We start from the raw sequence: 14248 nt of genomic DNA, 5'->3' as shown, positions 1-14248 counted from the left end.
GGGTCTAGATCTAGGCCTAGACCCTATTACTATTAGATCTACTATTAGTATGGTACTTATACTAGTGTAGGCCCTAACTTAGACCAAAAGCTCCAGTCTCTGTATTTTGGTTGTTCCGCTGAGCTGAACTGTGTTTGCTCACTAAAGTAAAATGTCAGAAATTGTTGAATAAATCCCCAGAAACGACGGTTATTCCTGTCTAGCCCTAACTGTAAAAAAAATAAAGATGATTAAATTTCGTTTTGGCCTGAAATGTACCAAAACTGGGAAAACAATCTTAAAATAAAAAGGGGGGAAAAACAGTGACTTACTTCACTTTTCAGCTGTCGTGCAAATTCACTTCCCTGTTTTTCCATTTAGTATAGGCCTACATAAACATATGATATGGCCATTGAGTCCCTGTACAGATCGAGCTACGTTACAACTTCGGTCTCTGTATTTGGTGAGTGGAGCCAACGGATTTTAGTGGAACAGCGAACATAACAGAGACCGAAGCTTTTTGGTCTAGATCTACGCTACCTCAGGCTCAGCCTCAGGCGATGGTTCGTGTAGGCTCCACTTCACTTCGCTATCTCACTCATCCTACGAACGAGGTTATATTATAATTAATATAATTTTGTCTAAGAGTAGACTACGCCATTGATGCCACTTGTTCACTGCTACCATCCTGCCTGTGGAGAATCTACAGGTAGGACTGGTAATTAACTGGTATGCCAATGCTGTATTGAGCACAAACTTAAAAAAATCATTAAAATATCACTTTTGTGACCAAAATTATTAATTTCCATAAAGTTGTAATTCTATTTTCATTAGAACTTAGAATAAATTTTGTATTGACCAGAGCACTCAAAAAATTGAATTTTACTAGTACCTTATTACCTTAATACCCTATTACCGGATGTACTGGAAAAATGCAGAAAGCTGCAGCCAAGTTTCCAGGTCTAGCTTTCGTCCAAGCTCAATCTTCTTCCACAAGTATAATATGTGTTACAGTGTCAGTGTTCAGTGTACATGGTGCAATTGCCATCTTTTTTGTCAAATCAATTCATTCCCAAGGGTGACTTTACCATTCTCTATTCCAGAATTTATCAAGCCTGGCTTGGAAGGAGTTTACAGATGGAGCAGAGACAACTTCATTTGGTAACTAACGAGTTCCAGTCATGCACTATTCTGGCTCCGAAGGCATTTGCTCTTTAATACATTCAGTCTATTTCTTTTCGTTTAAATGGGTGACCAGGGGTTGCCTCAACAGTAATAGACGAGAAGAACATATCCTTGTCAAGCCAGTCAATTCCATGCATTATTTTATAAGTCTGGATCATGTCACCTCTTCTCTTCTTCTTCTTCTTCCAGTCTGGTACAGTCCGCCACTGGCGTATTATCGTACCTTCTCATTCTGTATTGCAGAGATGGTAGTTTTGGGGCTCGAAGTCTGTCTCCATAGTTTTGCATTGCCAAGGATGGTGTGAGTTCTTTTGCTCTTCTTTGTACTTTCTCAATCTCTTTCATGTCTGTCTTGTGTCTTGGGGTGTCACGCGCGTAAAACATTACCCATAGACTTGTGTGTTAAAATGGCACTTATGAAAAATTCATAAAAAATATTAGAGGGTGGAATGTTTACTACCATTGGATAGGATATATATCTGGCATTCCATATCTGACCAGGAAAGGGTACCGTAGCCAGCTCATTTTAAAAATAAATCGCCATTTATGAAGATAACTATGAATGGATCAAATTCATCGACTGAAACAGTAAAATAGCCCTAATTAGTCCGCCAGTCAAAAAAATAGTTCCAAGTGACTTATTTATTTTCCCAATTCGGGCGAAGAAAGTTCAGTAGTTACCATTTCTAGAATCAGTGTTAGATTTTGAATGATATTCATACATTTTTGTCAATCAGCAACATCAAATTGAAAAAAAATTCGAATGGGTTGGGTTGAACAAATATCTTGAGCCCTCCTGATGTAATTAGGCTCATGGCACCTATAGGTGTCACGCGCGTAAAACATTCCCCATAGACTCGTGTGTTAAAATGGCACTTATGAAAAATTCATAAAAAATAAATGTGAAATTAGAGGGTGGAATGTTTACTACCATTGGATAGGATATATATCTGGCATTCCATATCTGACCAGGAAAGGGTACCGTAGCCAGCTAATTTTAAAAATAAATCGCCATTTATGAAGATAACTATGGATCAAATTCATTGACTGAAACAGTAAAATAGCCCTAATTAGTCCACCAGTCAAAAAATAGTTCCAAGTGACTTATTTATTTTCCCAATTCGGGCGAAGGAAGTTCAGTAGTTACCATTTCTAGAATCAGTGTTAGATTTTGAATCATATTCATACATTTTTGTCAATCAGCAACATCAAATTGAAAAAATTTCGAATGGGTTGGGTTGAACGAATATCTTGAGCCCTCCTGATGTAATTAGGCTCATGGCACCTTGGGTGCCAAACTGCATTCCCATATATTTTGGGCATATTTTTGTGTACGCCCTCTATTGGTGGAAAATAATATGGCAAGAAAATTGTCATTTTTCAATCTCTATTTTTATAGAGAAAAAATATTTCAAAGAATCAAATTTAGTTAAGAGCCAAGTTATATAATGAAAAGCTGTAATGTAAACTGACAGTGTAAACAAATCAAGAATTTGTCCAAAAGAAAAAGAAAATAATCAAAACATTGTCAACCTTATTTTGCCACACATAGAGATGTAACTGAGAACAAGGTTATATCATAACCTTGTTCATTGAATGAGTGGACTACGCCTCACATATCTCTTTTCTCTAGTCGCATCCCCTAGGCCCTACCTTTTGCTGTATGGCGAATGGTCTGGGATGAGGAGTGCGCTACCGCTACCCTCACCTCTGCAAGCTACACCTAGGCTACGGTACCCGAATTAATATTAATAAAGGGTAGGTGTAGCGGAGGGTAGCGGTAGCTAGTGAAATATACTGTAATGACCGTAGTTTACTGTAGACCAAAATTGGTCCCTGTTTTATTGGTTTTTCTGTATGGCCATGAGGCATGATGGCCATGGCATAACTTATGTTCGAATAAACCATGGTCATGTCAGTGACAGGGTTTGGCCGGGAGTTGCGGAACAGTCGCAGACTAGACATAACGTACATGTATGTAGGGGCATAGACAGCTGGTAGCCGTCTGTTTCGAGGAGTTTTTAACATTTTAGTTTTTTTTTAATTTCTCCTCGTACACAGACTTAGCTGCCATTAGGGGGTATACAATGCAAAATTCCCCTGACGGGGTCCATCGATTTTTGTCTTAAAGGTCAAGTCCACCTCAGAAAAATGTTGATTTGAAATAATAGAGAAAAAGCAGACTAGTAGAATGCTGAAAATTTCATCAAAATCAGATGTAACATAAGAAAGTTATGACATTTCAAAGTTTCGCTTATTTTTAACAAAATAATTATATGAACGACCCAGTTACATCCAAATAAGAGAGTCGATGATGTCAATCACTCACTATTTCTTTTGTTTTTATTGTTTGAATTCTACAATATTTCAATTTTTACGAATTCAATGATTAGGACCTCCTTGCCTGAAGCACAAAATGTTAAAATAATGGAATTCCACGTGTTCAGAGAGGAATGAAACTTCATTTCACATGAAAATGACGAGAAAATAAAAATATTTAATATTTCATAGAATAAAATACAAAAGAAATAAAGAGTGAATGATGTCATCAGTTCCCTCATTTGCATACCGACCGAGTTGTGCATGTAATTGTTTTGTGAAATTAAGCGAAACTTTAAAATGTCATAACTTTCTTATTTTACATCCGATTTTGATGAAATTTTCAGTGTTATGCTGGTTGAATTTTTCTCTTTTTATTCAAATCAAGTTTTGTTTGGGTGGACTTGTCCTTTAAGAATATATAAAATGAACTGTAACAAAATAAAGATTATTATACCGTTTTGGCCTGAAATGCACTAAAACAGGGAAAAATAAACTTAATAGGGGAAAAAACAGTGACTTTAATACTTCGGCTGTCGCGCAACTTCACTTCCCAATTTTATCTGAATATAATACATAAACCTATAGCCATTGAGTCCCTGTACAGATCAAGCTAGAACTTCGGTGCCTGTATTTGGTGAGTGGAGTCGATGGAGTTCAGCGGAACAACCAACATAATAGAGACTGAAGCTTTTGGTCTAGTAGGGGCAGTGCACTTTATTACCATCCTGCCTGTAGGGAATCTACAGGTAGGACTATGGTCACTCAAGGGTTCATTACCATCATGCCTGTGGAGAATCTACAGGTAGGACTATGGTCACTTACATGTAGGGTTCATTACCATCCTGCCTATGGGGAATCTACATATAGGACTATGGTCACTCAAGGGTTCATTACCATCATGCCTGTGGAGAATCTACAGAGGACTGGTCACTCGAAGGGTTCATTACCATCCTGCCTGTGGGGAATCTACAGGTAGGACTTTGGTTAACCTAAAAGGGCCAAAGACCATGACTCATCCGTCAGCAAACGTCCATGTAATACTAGGTGGACATATGCCTCTCCAAAATGGGGTAGAATGGAGTCACAAGTTTGTGCCTTGATGTCAGGATTCTGTGCCTCACAGTAGACCTTCATCCATAAATGTAATCGAGGTATTAAAGTGCATAATTTATTTTTTCCCCTTTTATTTGGAGTGCTATTGCGACACCATTCTACCCCATTTTGGAGAGTATATGTTTGCCTAGTACAACACGGACAAGTCCTGGACTCTGGAGCTCCCTGGGTTATGATTAACCAAGCCTCAAGGATTTTGTGGTGATATCTCTTAATATTGAATCCCCTCCCATGTACATATAAGAGACAAAAAATAGAAAAGATAGAATTATAGAAATTTCTATAATTTTATACACCTTCATTCATGCCTAATGCATATGCAGTTGCAAAAAATATCTTAACAAAGAAAATAAAAAATGAGAGGTTTCTTACCAGACCGATCTCGTGTAGGTCCCTGGATCCATTTGTATACACCGCACATACAGGAGGCTTGACACTTGAACTGCATCGTTATGAAGTACGTGTACGTAGCTTGAAAAGCAATGTTACAAAATGCCGATTTGAAGAACAATTTATAGATGAAATAATCATTCAACAAATAATAAAATTTAAAACTTGATTATAAATCTAAAATTTCCTATCTATTAAAATCTACATTCTACATTCTTAGTGAACAATGTAGACCAACTTGGCTACATCTTCACGGGGGTCAAATATATTGCTGTACACATATGACATGTGACCAAATTATTTCCTAACACCCCTAAACGAGTTTTTCTCTCTGTGCAAAGTAACCCATAAACAAGTTTTTCGCGGGCTTCATTTACACAATGTGGCCCCTAAACAAGTTGTCGCCAGGATATGACCTCTAAACAAGTTTTCCCGTTTTCCAGGCCCATTCCCAGGGTTGTTGCTTACAGTCGGGAAGAATAGACCAGTTCGTAGTTACTTCATGGACAATTTTGGTCAAATGACCTTTCATTTCTTTCATTATGATAGGCAGATTTCTAAGCAAGATATTACGTGAGCTTGCCTTACATAGCAGGATAAAGAAATTGAATAGACCTGGGGTGGTATTCTGAAAACGTTCTTATCTTTGTTCTTATCTTTTATCTTATCTCACTGAGATAAGAAGACGCTAAAATCATTGCAAATCGGTATTCTGAAAATCTTCTTAACGCGTTCTTATCTCTGTAAGGACTGCCCCCTTCTTATCTCCAACACGCCCATTTTTAAGATTTTACCAATCAAAATGCGCTTTATATTGGCAGTTTAACCAATAGAAGCGTTCCTTATGTGAAGAGAATATCATGGGCGCTGCGCGTTCACCGTTTCTGGCGCATTGCGCGAAAAAGGCATTTTATACGCAATGACTGATTTTATTATTTCGAGATGTCCACGTGCAAAAAAAAATAAGAAAAGTAAATAAAGCAGGTACGAATAAAGAACAAAATATGAAGAAAGAAAGTAAATAGGTATGAAAGAAAGAAGACAGAAAAGGGTCAGAATGAAGCAGAAAAAAAGATGAAAGGGACAAAGCAGAAAATAATGAAAAAATAAAGAGTAAACGAAAGAAAGCAAGCAAAAAGAATTCAAAAATAAAAAAGAAAGAAAATAGAATGAATAAAAGAAGGAAAAGGAAGAAAAAAATAGAACAATTATCCATGATAAAGTGAAGGAACGAAAATGAAGAAAAAAAAGAAATTAACTAAAAGGAATACACACAAAAATAGAAAAAGGTCAAACTAATATAAGATAAAATAAATTAACAAGGAACCGAAAAAGAAAAACAAGTCTAAAAAAAACGAATGAAAGAAAGTTAGAAAGAAATAAAAAGAAAGAAAAAAAAGGGAATAAAAATGTAAAAAGTGAAGGAAGAGAGAAAAAAAAAGAAAATTAAACAAAGAAATAAAGATGAGAGAAAAAAATGAAAGGAAATTTGACGCAAATATGAAGACTACAAAAAGATAAAGAAAGATAGGTAACTTCAGAGAAAAAAGAAATAAGGAAAGAAAAAAAGAAAAGAAAGAAAGAAAGAAGGAAAGAAAGAAAGAAAGAAAGAAAAAGAAAACGAAAGGGAAAATAAAAAGTTGGGGAAAAAAACCCGAAAAAAATCAATGGAAAGAATAAAGAAAAAGTTAATAGAAGAAAGACAGAGAGAAGAAAGAAAGTAAAGAAAAAGAGTAAATAAAGAACGAACGAAAAAAGAATGAGCAAAATGAAGAAAAAAAAGAAAGAAAGCAAGTAAAAAAAGACACAAAAGTGTCAGAAAGCATAAATAAAAAAATAAGGAAATTAAGAATTATTAAAAGAAGGAAGAAAAAGGGGGAAAATGAAATGAATGAATAAAAAAGGAAAAGCATGTATAAAAACGAAAGAATGGAAGAAAATAAAGATTACAAACAAGTGAAGGAAGAAAGAAAGAAAAAAGAAAAAGAAAGAAAAGGAAGAGAAACGGGGGAAAGCAGAAAAAAGACTCAGTAAAGAAAAAAAAGAAAGGGATAAAACGAAAAGGGGGAAAAAAAGGAAGAAAGATGAAGTATAAATGAAACAAAGCAAAAGAAAAAAACTAGAAATTCAACAGATCAAAAGATTCAAACAGAACAAAAGTAAAGATATAAATGAAGAATGAAAGAAAAGAAGAAAGACAGACAGATAGGAAGAAAGACAGACAGATAGAAACGAAGAAAGACAAACAGATAGAAAGGAAGAAAGACAGACAGATAGAAAGGGAGAAAGACAGACAGATAGAAAGGAATAAAAAAATGGAAAAGAAAGAAGGGATAGAAAGAAGAGACGGGCAAAATAAAGGGTGAATGAAATAAATGGTGGGAGGAATACTTGTGGGTACTTGTTACTACTAGAGGCCATCGATTTTGAGCAAGAAAAAACGCGGACATCGTGAGATGTGATAACCCTCTAGCTATCTTAAATATTATCTTAAATATCGTGAAAGATAAGAAAGAAAAAAGATAAGAACGTTTTCAGAATACCACTTATCTACATTCTGTTCTTATCTTTTAGCGCGCTTTGGTATTATATGCGCGAGTTGTAAATTTACGCGCTCAGCATTGGGTGGAGAGCAAGATAAGAACAAAGATAAGAACAAAAGATAAGAAAAAGATAAGAACGTTTTCAGAATACCAATTTAAGAAAGTGACGTAGATAAGAACAAAATTAAGATAAGAACGTTTTCAGAATACCGCCCCAGGTGACTAGAATAGCACACAAATAAACACTTCATGGAGGTATTTGTTGCATTTTACTTTGAATGCATATCATGGCATGTTGCAAAATGTACTTGGCAAGCTGTGAAATACCAGTCATTCGTGGAAGCATTGTTGTTTTTTGTAGATGTAAATGAAAACCACAATTAAGAAGAATATATTAATAATCAAGACATCAAAGTTGGTGCTTATCTCATTAGATTTTAAATCACCATGTCACTTTGGTACAAATGACCTTCCTCTGATCATGCGTAGAATCTTTTGATCATGTGCAGAAAGGAACTACGAACTGGCTTATCTGAACACTTTTTACAAATGAGGATGAAAAAGCCCCAGGGAAAATACATAAAATGCAAAAACTTAGGTGCAAATCTTGCGCATCAAACTACTTTCTCAACTTTTAACCAATTCTCATGAAACTTGGCTCACACATTGGTTTTGAGGTAAAGATGTGCAAAGCACATTTATTGTACGTTTCAGAAATTGTGTTGTCATGGTAACAGCAAAATATATGCCCCAAATTGGTTAAAAGTCTTTTGGTTCAAATTACTTGATCACTTGATCAACCAATTCTCATCAACTTTGGCTCACACGTTGGTCTTGGGTAAAGATGTTCAGGACATATATTTGCGTGTGTCGGAAATTGGAAATGTATGTCTAAAATTGGGTATAAATCTTTTAGGTCATACTATTTTATCAGTTTTTAACCAGTTCTCATGATATTTTGCTCACACATTGGTCTAGGTAAAGATGGGCAAGACATCTTTTTTCCATTTGTTGCAACTGTTGCCATGGTAATGGTATACCGTATAGGTATTTATCACCTTCAGTGATAGTTCTAGTTTATGACTGGAGTTCGAGTTCCAAATTTATTCAAGCAGCTGTTCATTTCTAAAGTAAAGAAGCACAAAACAAATAAACTAGACCTAGACTAGAGTATACATGTAGTAGATCTAGATCTATGCCATGCCAGTATAGATCTATAGATCAAGATCTAGAAAGTTTAGATTCTACCTAGACCAAGAGCTTCAGTCTCTGTTCCGCTGAACTACATTGGCTCCACTAAGCAATACATAATGGGGATGATAGTAAAATGTCAGTATTGTTAAATAAATCCCCAGAAAGTGAGACACAAAAGTTATTCCTGTCTAGACTCTACCTAGACCCAGTTGTTGTGTGGCCGGACAAAATGTTTTGTTCAGACAAACTGAACTTCATGTACATGTTGTTCAGTGGAACAACCAACGGACAGAGATTGAGGCTTTTGGTCTAGTTATTTTGAGAAAATGAAGACTTGGACATGAGTTTTTGGCCCTTTTTCATAATTTTTCCATTCAAATTCCCCTTGGATGTTGCAAATAATAAAGTTCTATAAAATCTATGTATGGTGTGTGAGACCTTTTTTCTTTTGTTTACATTATGCACACATTTGGTAAAAGTAAGTCAAAACTCTTCTTTTCATGAAAGAAATATAATAATTTGTTTGTACAAACAATAGGAAATACAGGAGGAAAACTGTTATTCATTTTTTTTTCTTTCACTGAATAAGAGCACAGTGCAGGAAATGGGATACTACCATCAGGGACTTCTTACTATCACTGCACATCCAATCGAAGATGCCCAATAATCTTAACAAATCAGAGCTGTTTTCATCCTTTCCTGGGTAAGTTTCGCATCTCATATATCTAAAGCTTTGCCGTTTGGCAAACGACACTAGTTTCTTAAAATACCATTTTTTTGTGTGCCTTTGAATGTTTTTTTTCTCGCCCACCAGAGGTGAAGGCGAGATTTAGGGATCCAAATGTCGTCTGTCCGTCACAAAACTAAGGACACATAACTCCACAACCACAAACTCACATAGTAAGGTCAAAGGTCATTTTCAGGTCAACATTAAAGTTTACATGCAAGACTCTCTTCTGACACCTATCTCCGCAACCGCAAGTCACTTTTCAACAAAACTTGGATGGTAGATGGACTTTTGGGACCTGCATGTTATGCTGCAGTCAGAGGTCACATGGTAAGGTCAAAGGTCATTTTTAGGTCAACATTACAATTTATGTTCAAGGCTCTTATGAAAAGTATTATTCCATCCCAGTCATTTCACAATGAAGTTTTGATATAATTCTGTTGCGCGCTCTCGCAAATCACAATATTTTTGGTTATTTTCATAAGTGGGCGAGACACAAAATTGCATTTGCCTTGTTAAAAACAGATAACTATACAAATGCTGTTTATCATCATCATTTATTGTACCTGTTGTTCAGCCTAAATCATTCTAGAGGGATTTACTTGTGGAAGTTATACTGTTTTATTTTCTCGTATTTTTTAGTGGAAAAATTAATCAGCCAACTTATCAAATGAGCATTTCTTATGCTATACAAGAGATGATAGATACTATCTCATTTACAATAGATATTATCTAAAGGTTGAAAAGTGACTGTTGCCAAGAACACCTGATCTTTTCTTGAATGAAAAATAAATTGAAAAATTCAGATGTCGCTTTTTGTGTAAAGTCTTGCTATTCTAATCCAGTAAACTCTGCATTATTCTACATGTACTATTGTAGATTATATACTCTTCAAAAAAAGTTTGGAAATCTGAGTTTAATTTCAGACTTTAACCCTTCTCTTACATTTTTCTGATGATTTTATGAAAATTTCATCTAAGTAGATAGTGTTTTGTTTCTTTCTGAAGTTGTCATTTATTTTCAGACATTTCCTTGTATGAAAATTTGCAGGGAATTCCTTCAGAGAGGCAGTTCGAAGTCTGACTATACATCTGATTCCGCATTTAATTCCAGCCAAAGCTTTTCAAGCAGCGCAACAAACTCTCAAGTTATGGGATCTCAGATGGAGAATTCACAATCTAGCTCCTTTGATCTCTTTTCTCAAATGATGTCTCAACAACAGGGTTACTCACAACAAAATGAGGTATATTTTTTACTGTGATTTTTTCGTTTTAACCTGCATAGTTCTGGGGTATTTCAAAACTTGTGAGTCCAAATGGTGGGGTGGGGGGGGGGGGTAGGGCATAATTGTCCTTTTAGGTGCTTGGCAGTGAAACACACTTGATATTCGAATTGACTTGTTGGGATGGACTTGCCCTGAGCTGTAGGAAATAATTTGTTTAATAACCATCATAGTAACAAAGATTTGATATTTAACACTTTTAAAGCCCGTCTGTTAAAAGTTTTGGTAAAAGGTCATCATTTACCATTCCAAAAGTGTAGTTTTAGACATGAAAGTGAGAGAGAAAGCTTTTCTAATAGAGAGCGAAGTTGGCTCAGTCGGTTAAGTGTCTGCCTGTCTAACCAAAGATCATGTGGTTCGAGTCCGCCCCGGGCGGATGACTGAAGCCAGTGCGTTGTGTGTAATCGTCTCTCCCCTGTTTCATAGATGTAAGCTATGTTAAAGTGGAAAACACTCTGTCCCACGGATAGGACGTTAAATGGATACAGCAATGTATCCCTGAATACCCTGTGCACGTTTCAAGAACATGGCCAAGATCAAAGGTCATTAAAAGGTCAATGAACTCTAGCCGTGTGGGGAGTAGGCCTATGTGTTGAATTGGTATCATAACTTAGGAAGTTTATGGATCTAGCTTATGAAACATTGAAATAAGGGTAATCAAGTATGAATGATTGTTTTGTACATGTCTATGGTCACATGATCATGGTCAAAGGTCATTTTGGGACAAGGGACATAATTCATGTTTAGTGTTTCTGTGAATAATTATCATTAGTTGTTTTCAAAGGCAGCACTGCTGCTACATATAATTATATCAAATTGCATAATACAGGCGAAACTGCCAGAGGCGTTCCACTTGTTAATGTTTTTATGTGTTTTTTTCCAGGCAAGTAAATTTTTCTTTTGGGCAAGTGAAAATCTGAAATTGTAATTTTAACTTGTCCAAGAGCAAGTAAAAAAAAATGTTAGTGTGGAGCCTCGCGGCGTACGCGTACTCAAAGTTGAATGTTGATATTAAATTTGAATTTACTTTTTTCTCAACTTTTCAGAGCACATCTTCAAACTTCTACATGAAATATATGTCAAAGCCTCCACTCTTTCAGAAAGATGGTGCATCAAAGAAAACTACATGTACACTTCCAAGGAGAAAGAGTTTCCAAGGAATGCAAGAGTTTTACAGAGAAAAGGCCAAAGATAGAGATGATAGGTACATAAAGCACACCTGATGTCTTTTAATTCATTTATTTCATTGATTGTTTGTTTAGAGTAAAATATATATTATCTCCGGAACATCAATAAAAGTAAGACTGATAATGTGATATCAATTTTTGTCTCACCTGCATAGCAGAGTGAGACTATAGGCGCCGCTTTTCTGATGGCGGTTGCGGCATCAACATCAAATCTTAACCTAAGGTTAAGTTTTTGAAATGACATCATAACTTAGAAGTATATGGACTTAGTTCATGAAACTTGGCCATAAGGTTAATCAAGTATTTTTTTACTGAACATCCTCTTAGAGTTTCTTGTCACATGACCAAGGTCAAAGGTCATTTAGGGTCAATGAACTTAGACCATATTGGGGGAATCACCATCAAAATTTTAACCTGAGGTAAAGTTTTTGAAATGTCATCATAACTTAGAAAATATATGGACCTAGTTTATTAAACTTGGACATGAGGTTAATCAAGTATCATCAAACATCCTGCATGAGTTTCACATCACATGACCAAGGTCAAAGGTCATTTAGGGTCAAGTATCACTGAACATCCTGTGCAAGTTTCAGGTCACACGATCAAGGTCAAAGGTCATTTAGGGTCAATGAACTTTGGCCGAATTGGGGGTATTTGTTGAATTACCATCATAACTTTGAAAGCATGTTGGTCGAGTTCATAAAACTTGGACATAAGAGTAATCAAGTATCACTGAACAGCCTGTCGCATTTTAGGTCACATGACAAAGGTCAAAGGTCAATGAACTTTGACCATAATGGATCCAGAGGGGGGCACAGGTGGCATGTGCCTCCCCCCTTTGAGAAGCAAAGTAACAATTTTTAATATAAAAAAAAAAATTTCTTGGCTTGTCAAATTTTTTTGGTATGAAATATCCTTATTTTCTGGTACAAAATATCCTTTAATAATTTGTGGTTGAATTTTTTTTTGCTTGTCAAAATTTTCCTCCAAAAATTTGCCCCCCCCCCCTCCCCTCTTGTAAAATCCTGGATCCGCCCCTGATGGAAGATTCAGTTTTCCTATAACATAACCATGTTACTCCTTGTAAATGTAATAATTTCCATTGCAAAATATGATTTGTACAAAGGAGAAAGGAAAATTAATGAACATTTTAAGATTCTGATGAATATAAAATGTGTGCCTTTTATTATTTTGTCGGAACAGAAATTTTACAATTTTATTCATGATAATGAAGACCAGGGGAAGGTGGATGGATGAAGACTTATATGTTTCTTCTAACGATGTGTTCTTTCTCTGACGGTACTGATGGATATTATTGTCAGACAACACAATGATGATGATGATGAAAATGCTTGCTTCTTTGAGAGGAGGGAAGAATACAGAGGGAAAGAGAGGGAATGGGAAGAAGGAGACAGAATTTTTATGAGTTGTAAATACAAATTATAAAGTGTGTTTTTTTCAGAATGGAGAACATTACAAGAAGAGAGAGAGAGGGAGGGAAGACATGCAGTAGAGACCTTGTACTGGTAATTAGTTGGACAGGCCTATGCCGGTGAGAGGGAATAGTTCGAACCAATCTTACTAAAAACAGTGATAAATATGTATTGATTAAAATTTAGAGGATTTTAATATCATCACAGTGATAAAACTTGTAATAAATGTAATTACTATTATCATTATGATCATCACGATGATCATGATTATTCAAAATTGTTTCACCATCCTTTAGTAAACTGAAAGATATGAGCCAGCCCTTTCATCCTGGAATAATTTTAGGGACATTTATCTTTCCATTTTTTCCCTGTCTCTATTTTGCTTTCCACTGTATAATCTCTCATTTCTCACTCTCTCTTCAACTACACATACACAGAAACACAAAGAGGCAGGACTAGACAAATGCATAAATAAAAAGGACAATATGCCTTCTTCTTTAATGGAATAGATCTTGTCACTTGAAAAAGGAATTGCTATCATTTCTTAAAATAAGTCCACGGCGAAATGTTATGCTATACCAGAATTCTATAAAGACTAGTTTATATGTCCATTTTCAAGTGTATGTTGTGATTAAACAGTTTATGAATACATATTTTCATCATAATGCATAATACAGACCCACAGCACACTACTAACGATATGTGTATACAGCTAAATTGGTAGGGCAATTTTTTCTGCTTGTGTATTCAGTTTCAGTCCGACACGGGGATCAACAATTTTCTCAACTGTTTGGTACATTTGAGGATGTTATTATAGAATATTCATATATTGCGATGATTTACAACTAAAGGTAGGTGATTGACGTCCATAGAGATTTCCAGGGATACGATAT

General features: G+C 35.5%; 1 protein-coding gene across 3 annotated transcripts in view; it reads left to right on the top strand.

Annotated features, from left to right (window-relative positions):
• The window catches only part of LOC121410088, a 43868-nt gene that overhangs the window by 11302 nt on the left and 18318 nt on the right, over positions 1-14248 (top strand). Inside the window, exons 2-5 of one of the 3 annotated variants that reach the window (XM_041601952.1) lie at positions 1083-1140; positions 9316-9429; positions 10504-10696; positions 11782-11939. In XM_041601952.1, coding sequence (XP_041457886.1) covers positions 9383-9429; positions 10504-10696; positions 11782-11939 — 398 coding nt within the window. In that variant the 5' untranslated portion in view covers positions 1083-1140; positions 9316-9382. The remainder of the gene's footprint in view (positions 1-1082; positions 1141-9315; positions 9430-10503; positions 10697-11781; positions 11940-14248) is intronic. The other 2 variants (XM_041601953.1, XM_041601951.1) reach the window with 2 other exon arrangements.

This window comes from Lytechinus variegatus, chromosome 3 (genome assembly GCF_018143015.1).
Source record: "Lytechinus variegatus isolate NC3 chromosome 3, Lvar_3.0, whole genome shotgun sequence".
Taxonomy (NCBI): domain Eukaryota; kingdom Metazoa; phylum Echinodermata; class Echinoidea; order Temnopleuroida; family Toxopneustidae; genus Lytechinus; species Lytechinus variegatus.
Note: the sequence above shows the minus strand (reverse complement) of the source record. Positions and strands in the feature narration are given on the sequence as shown.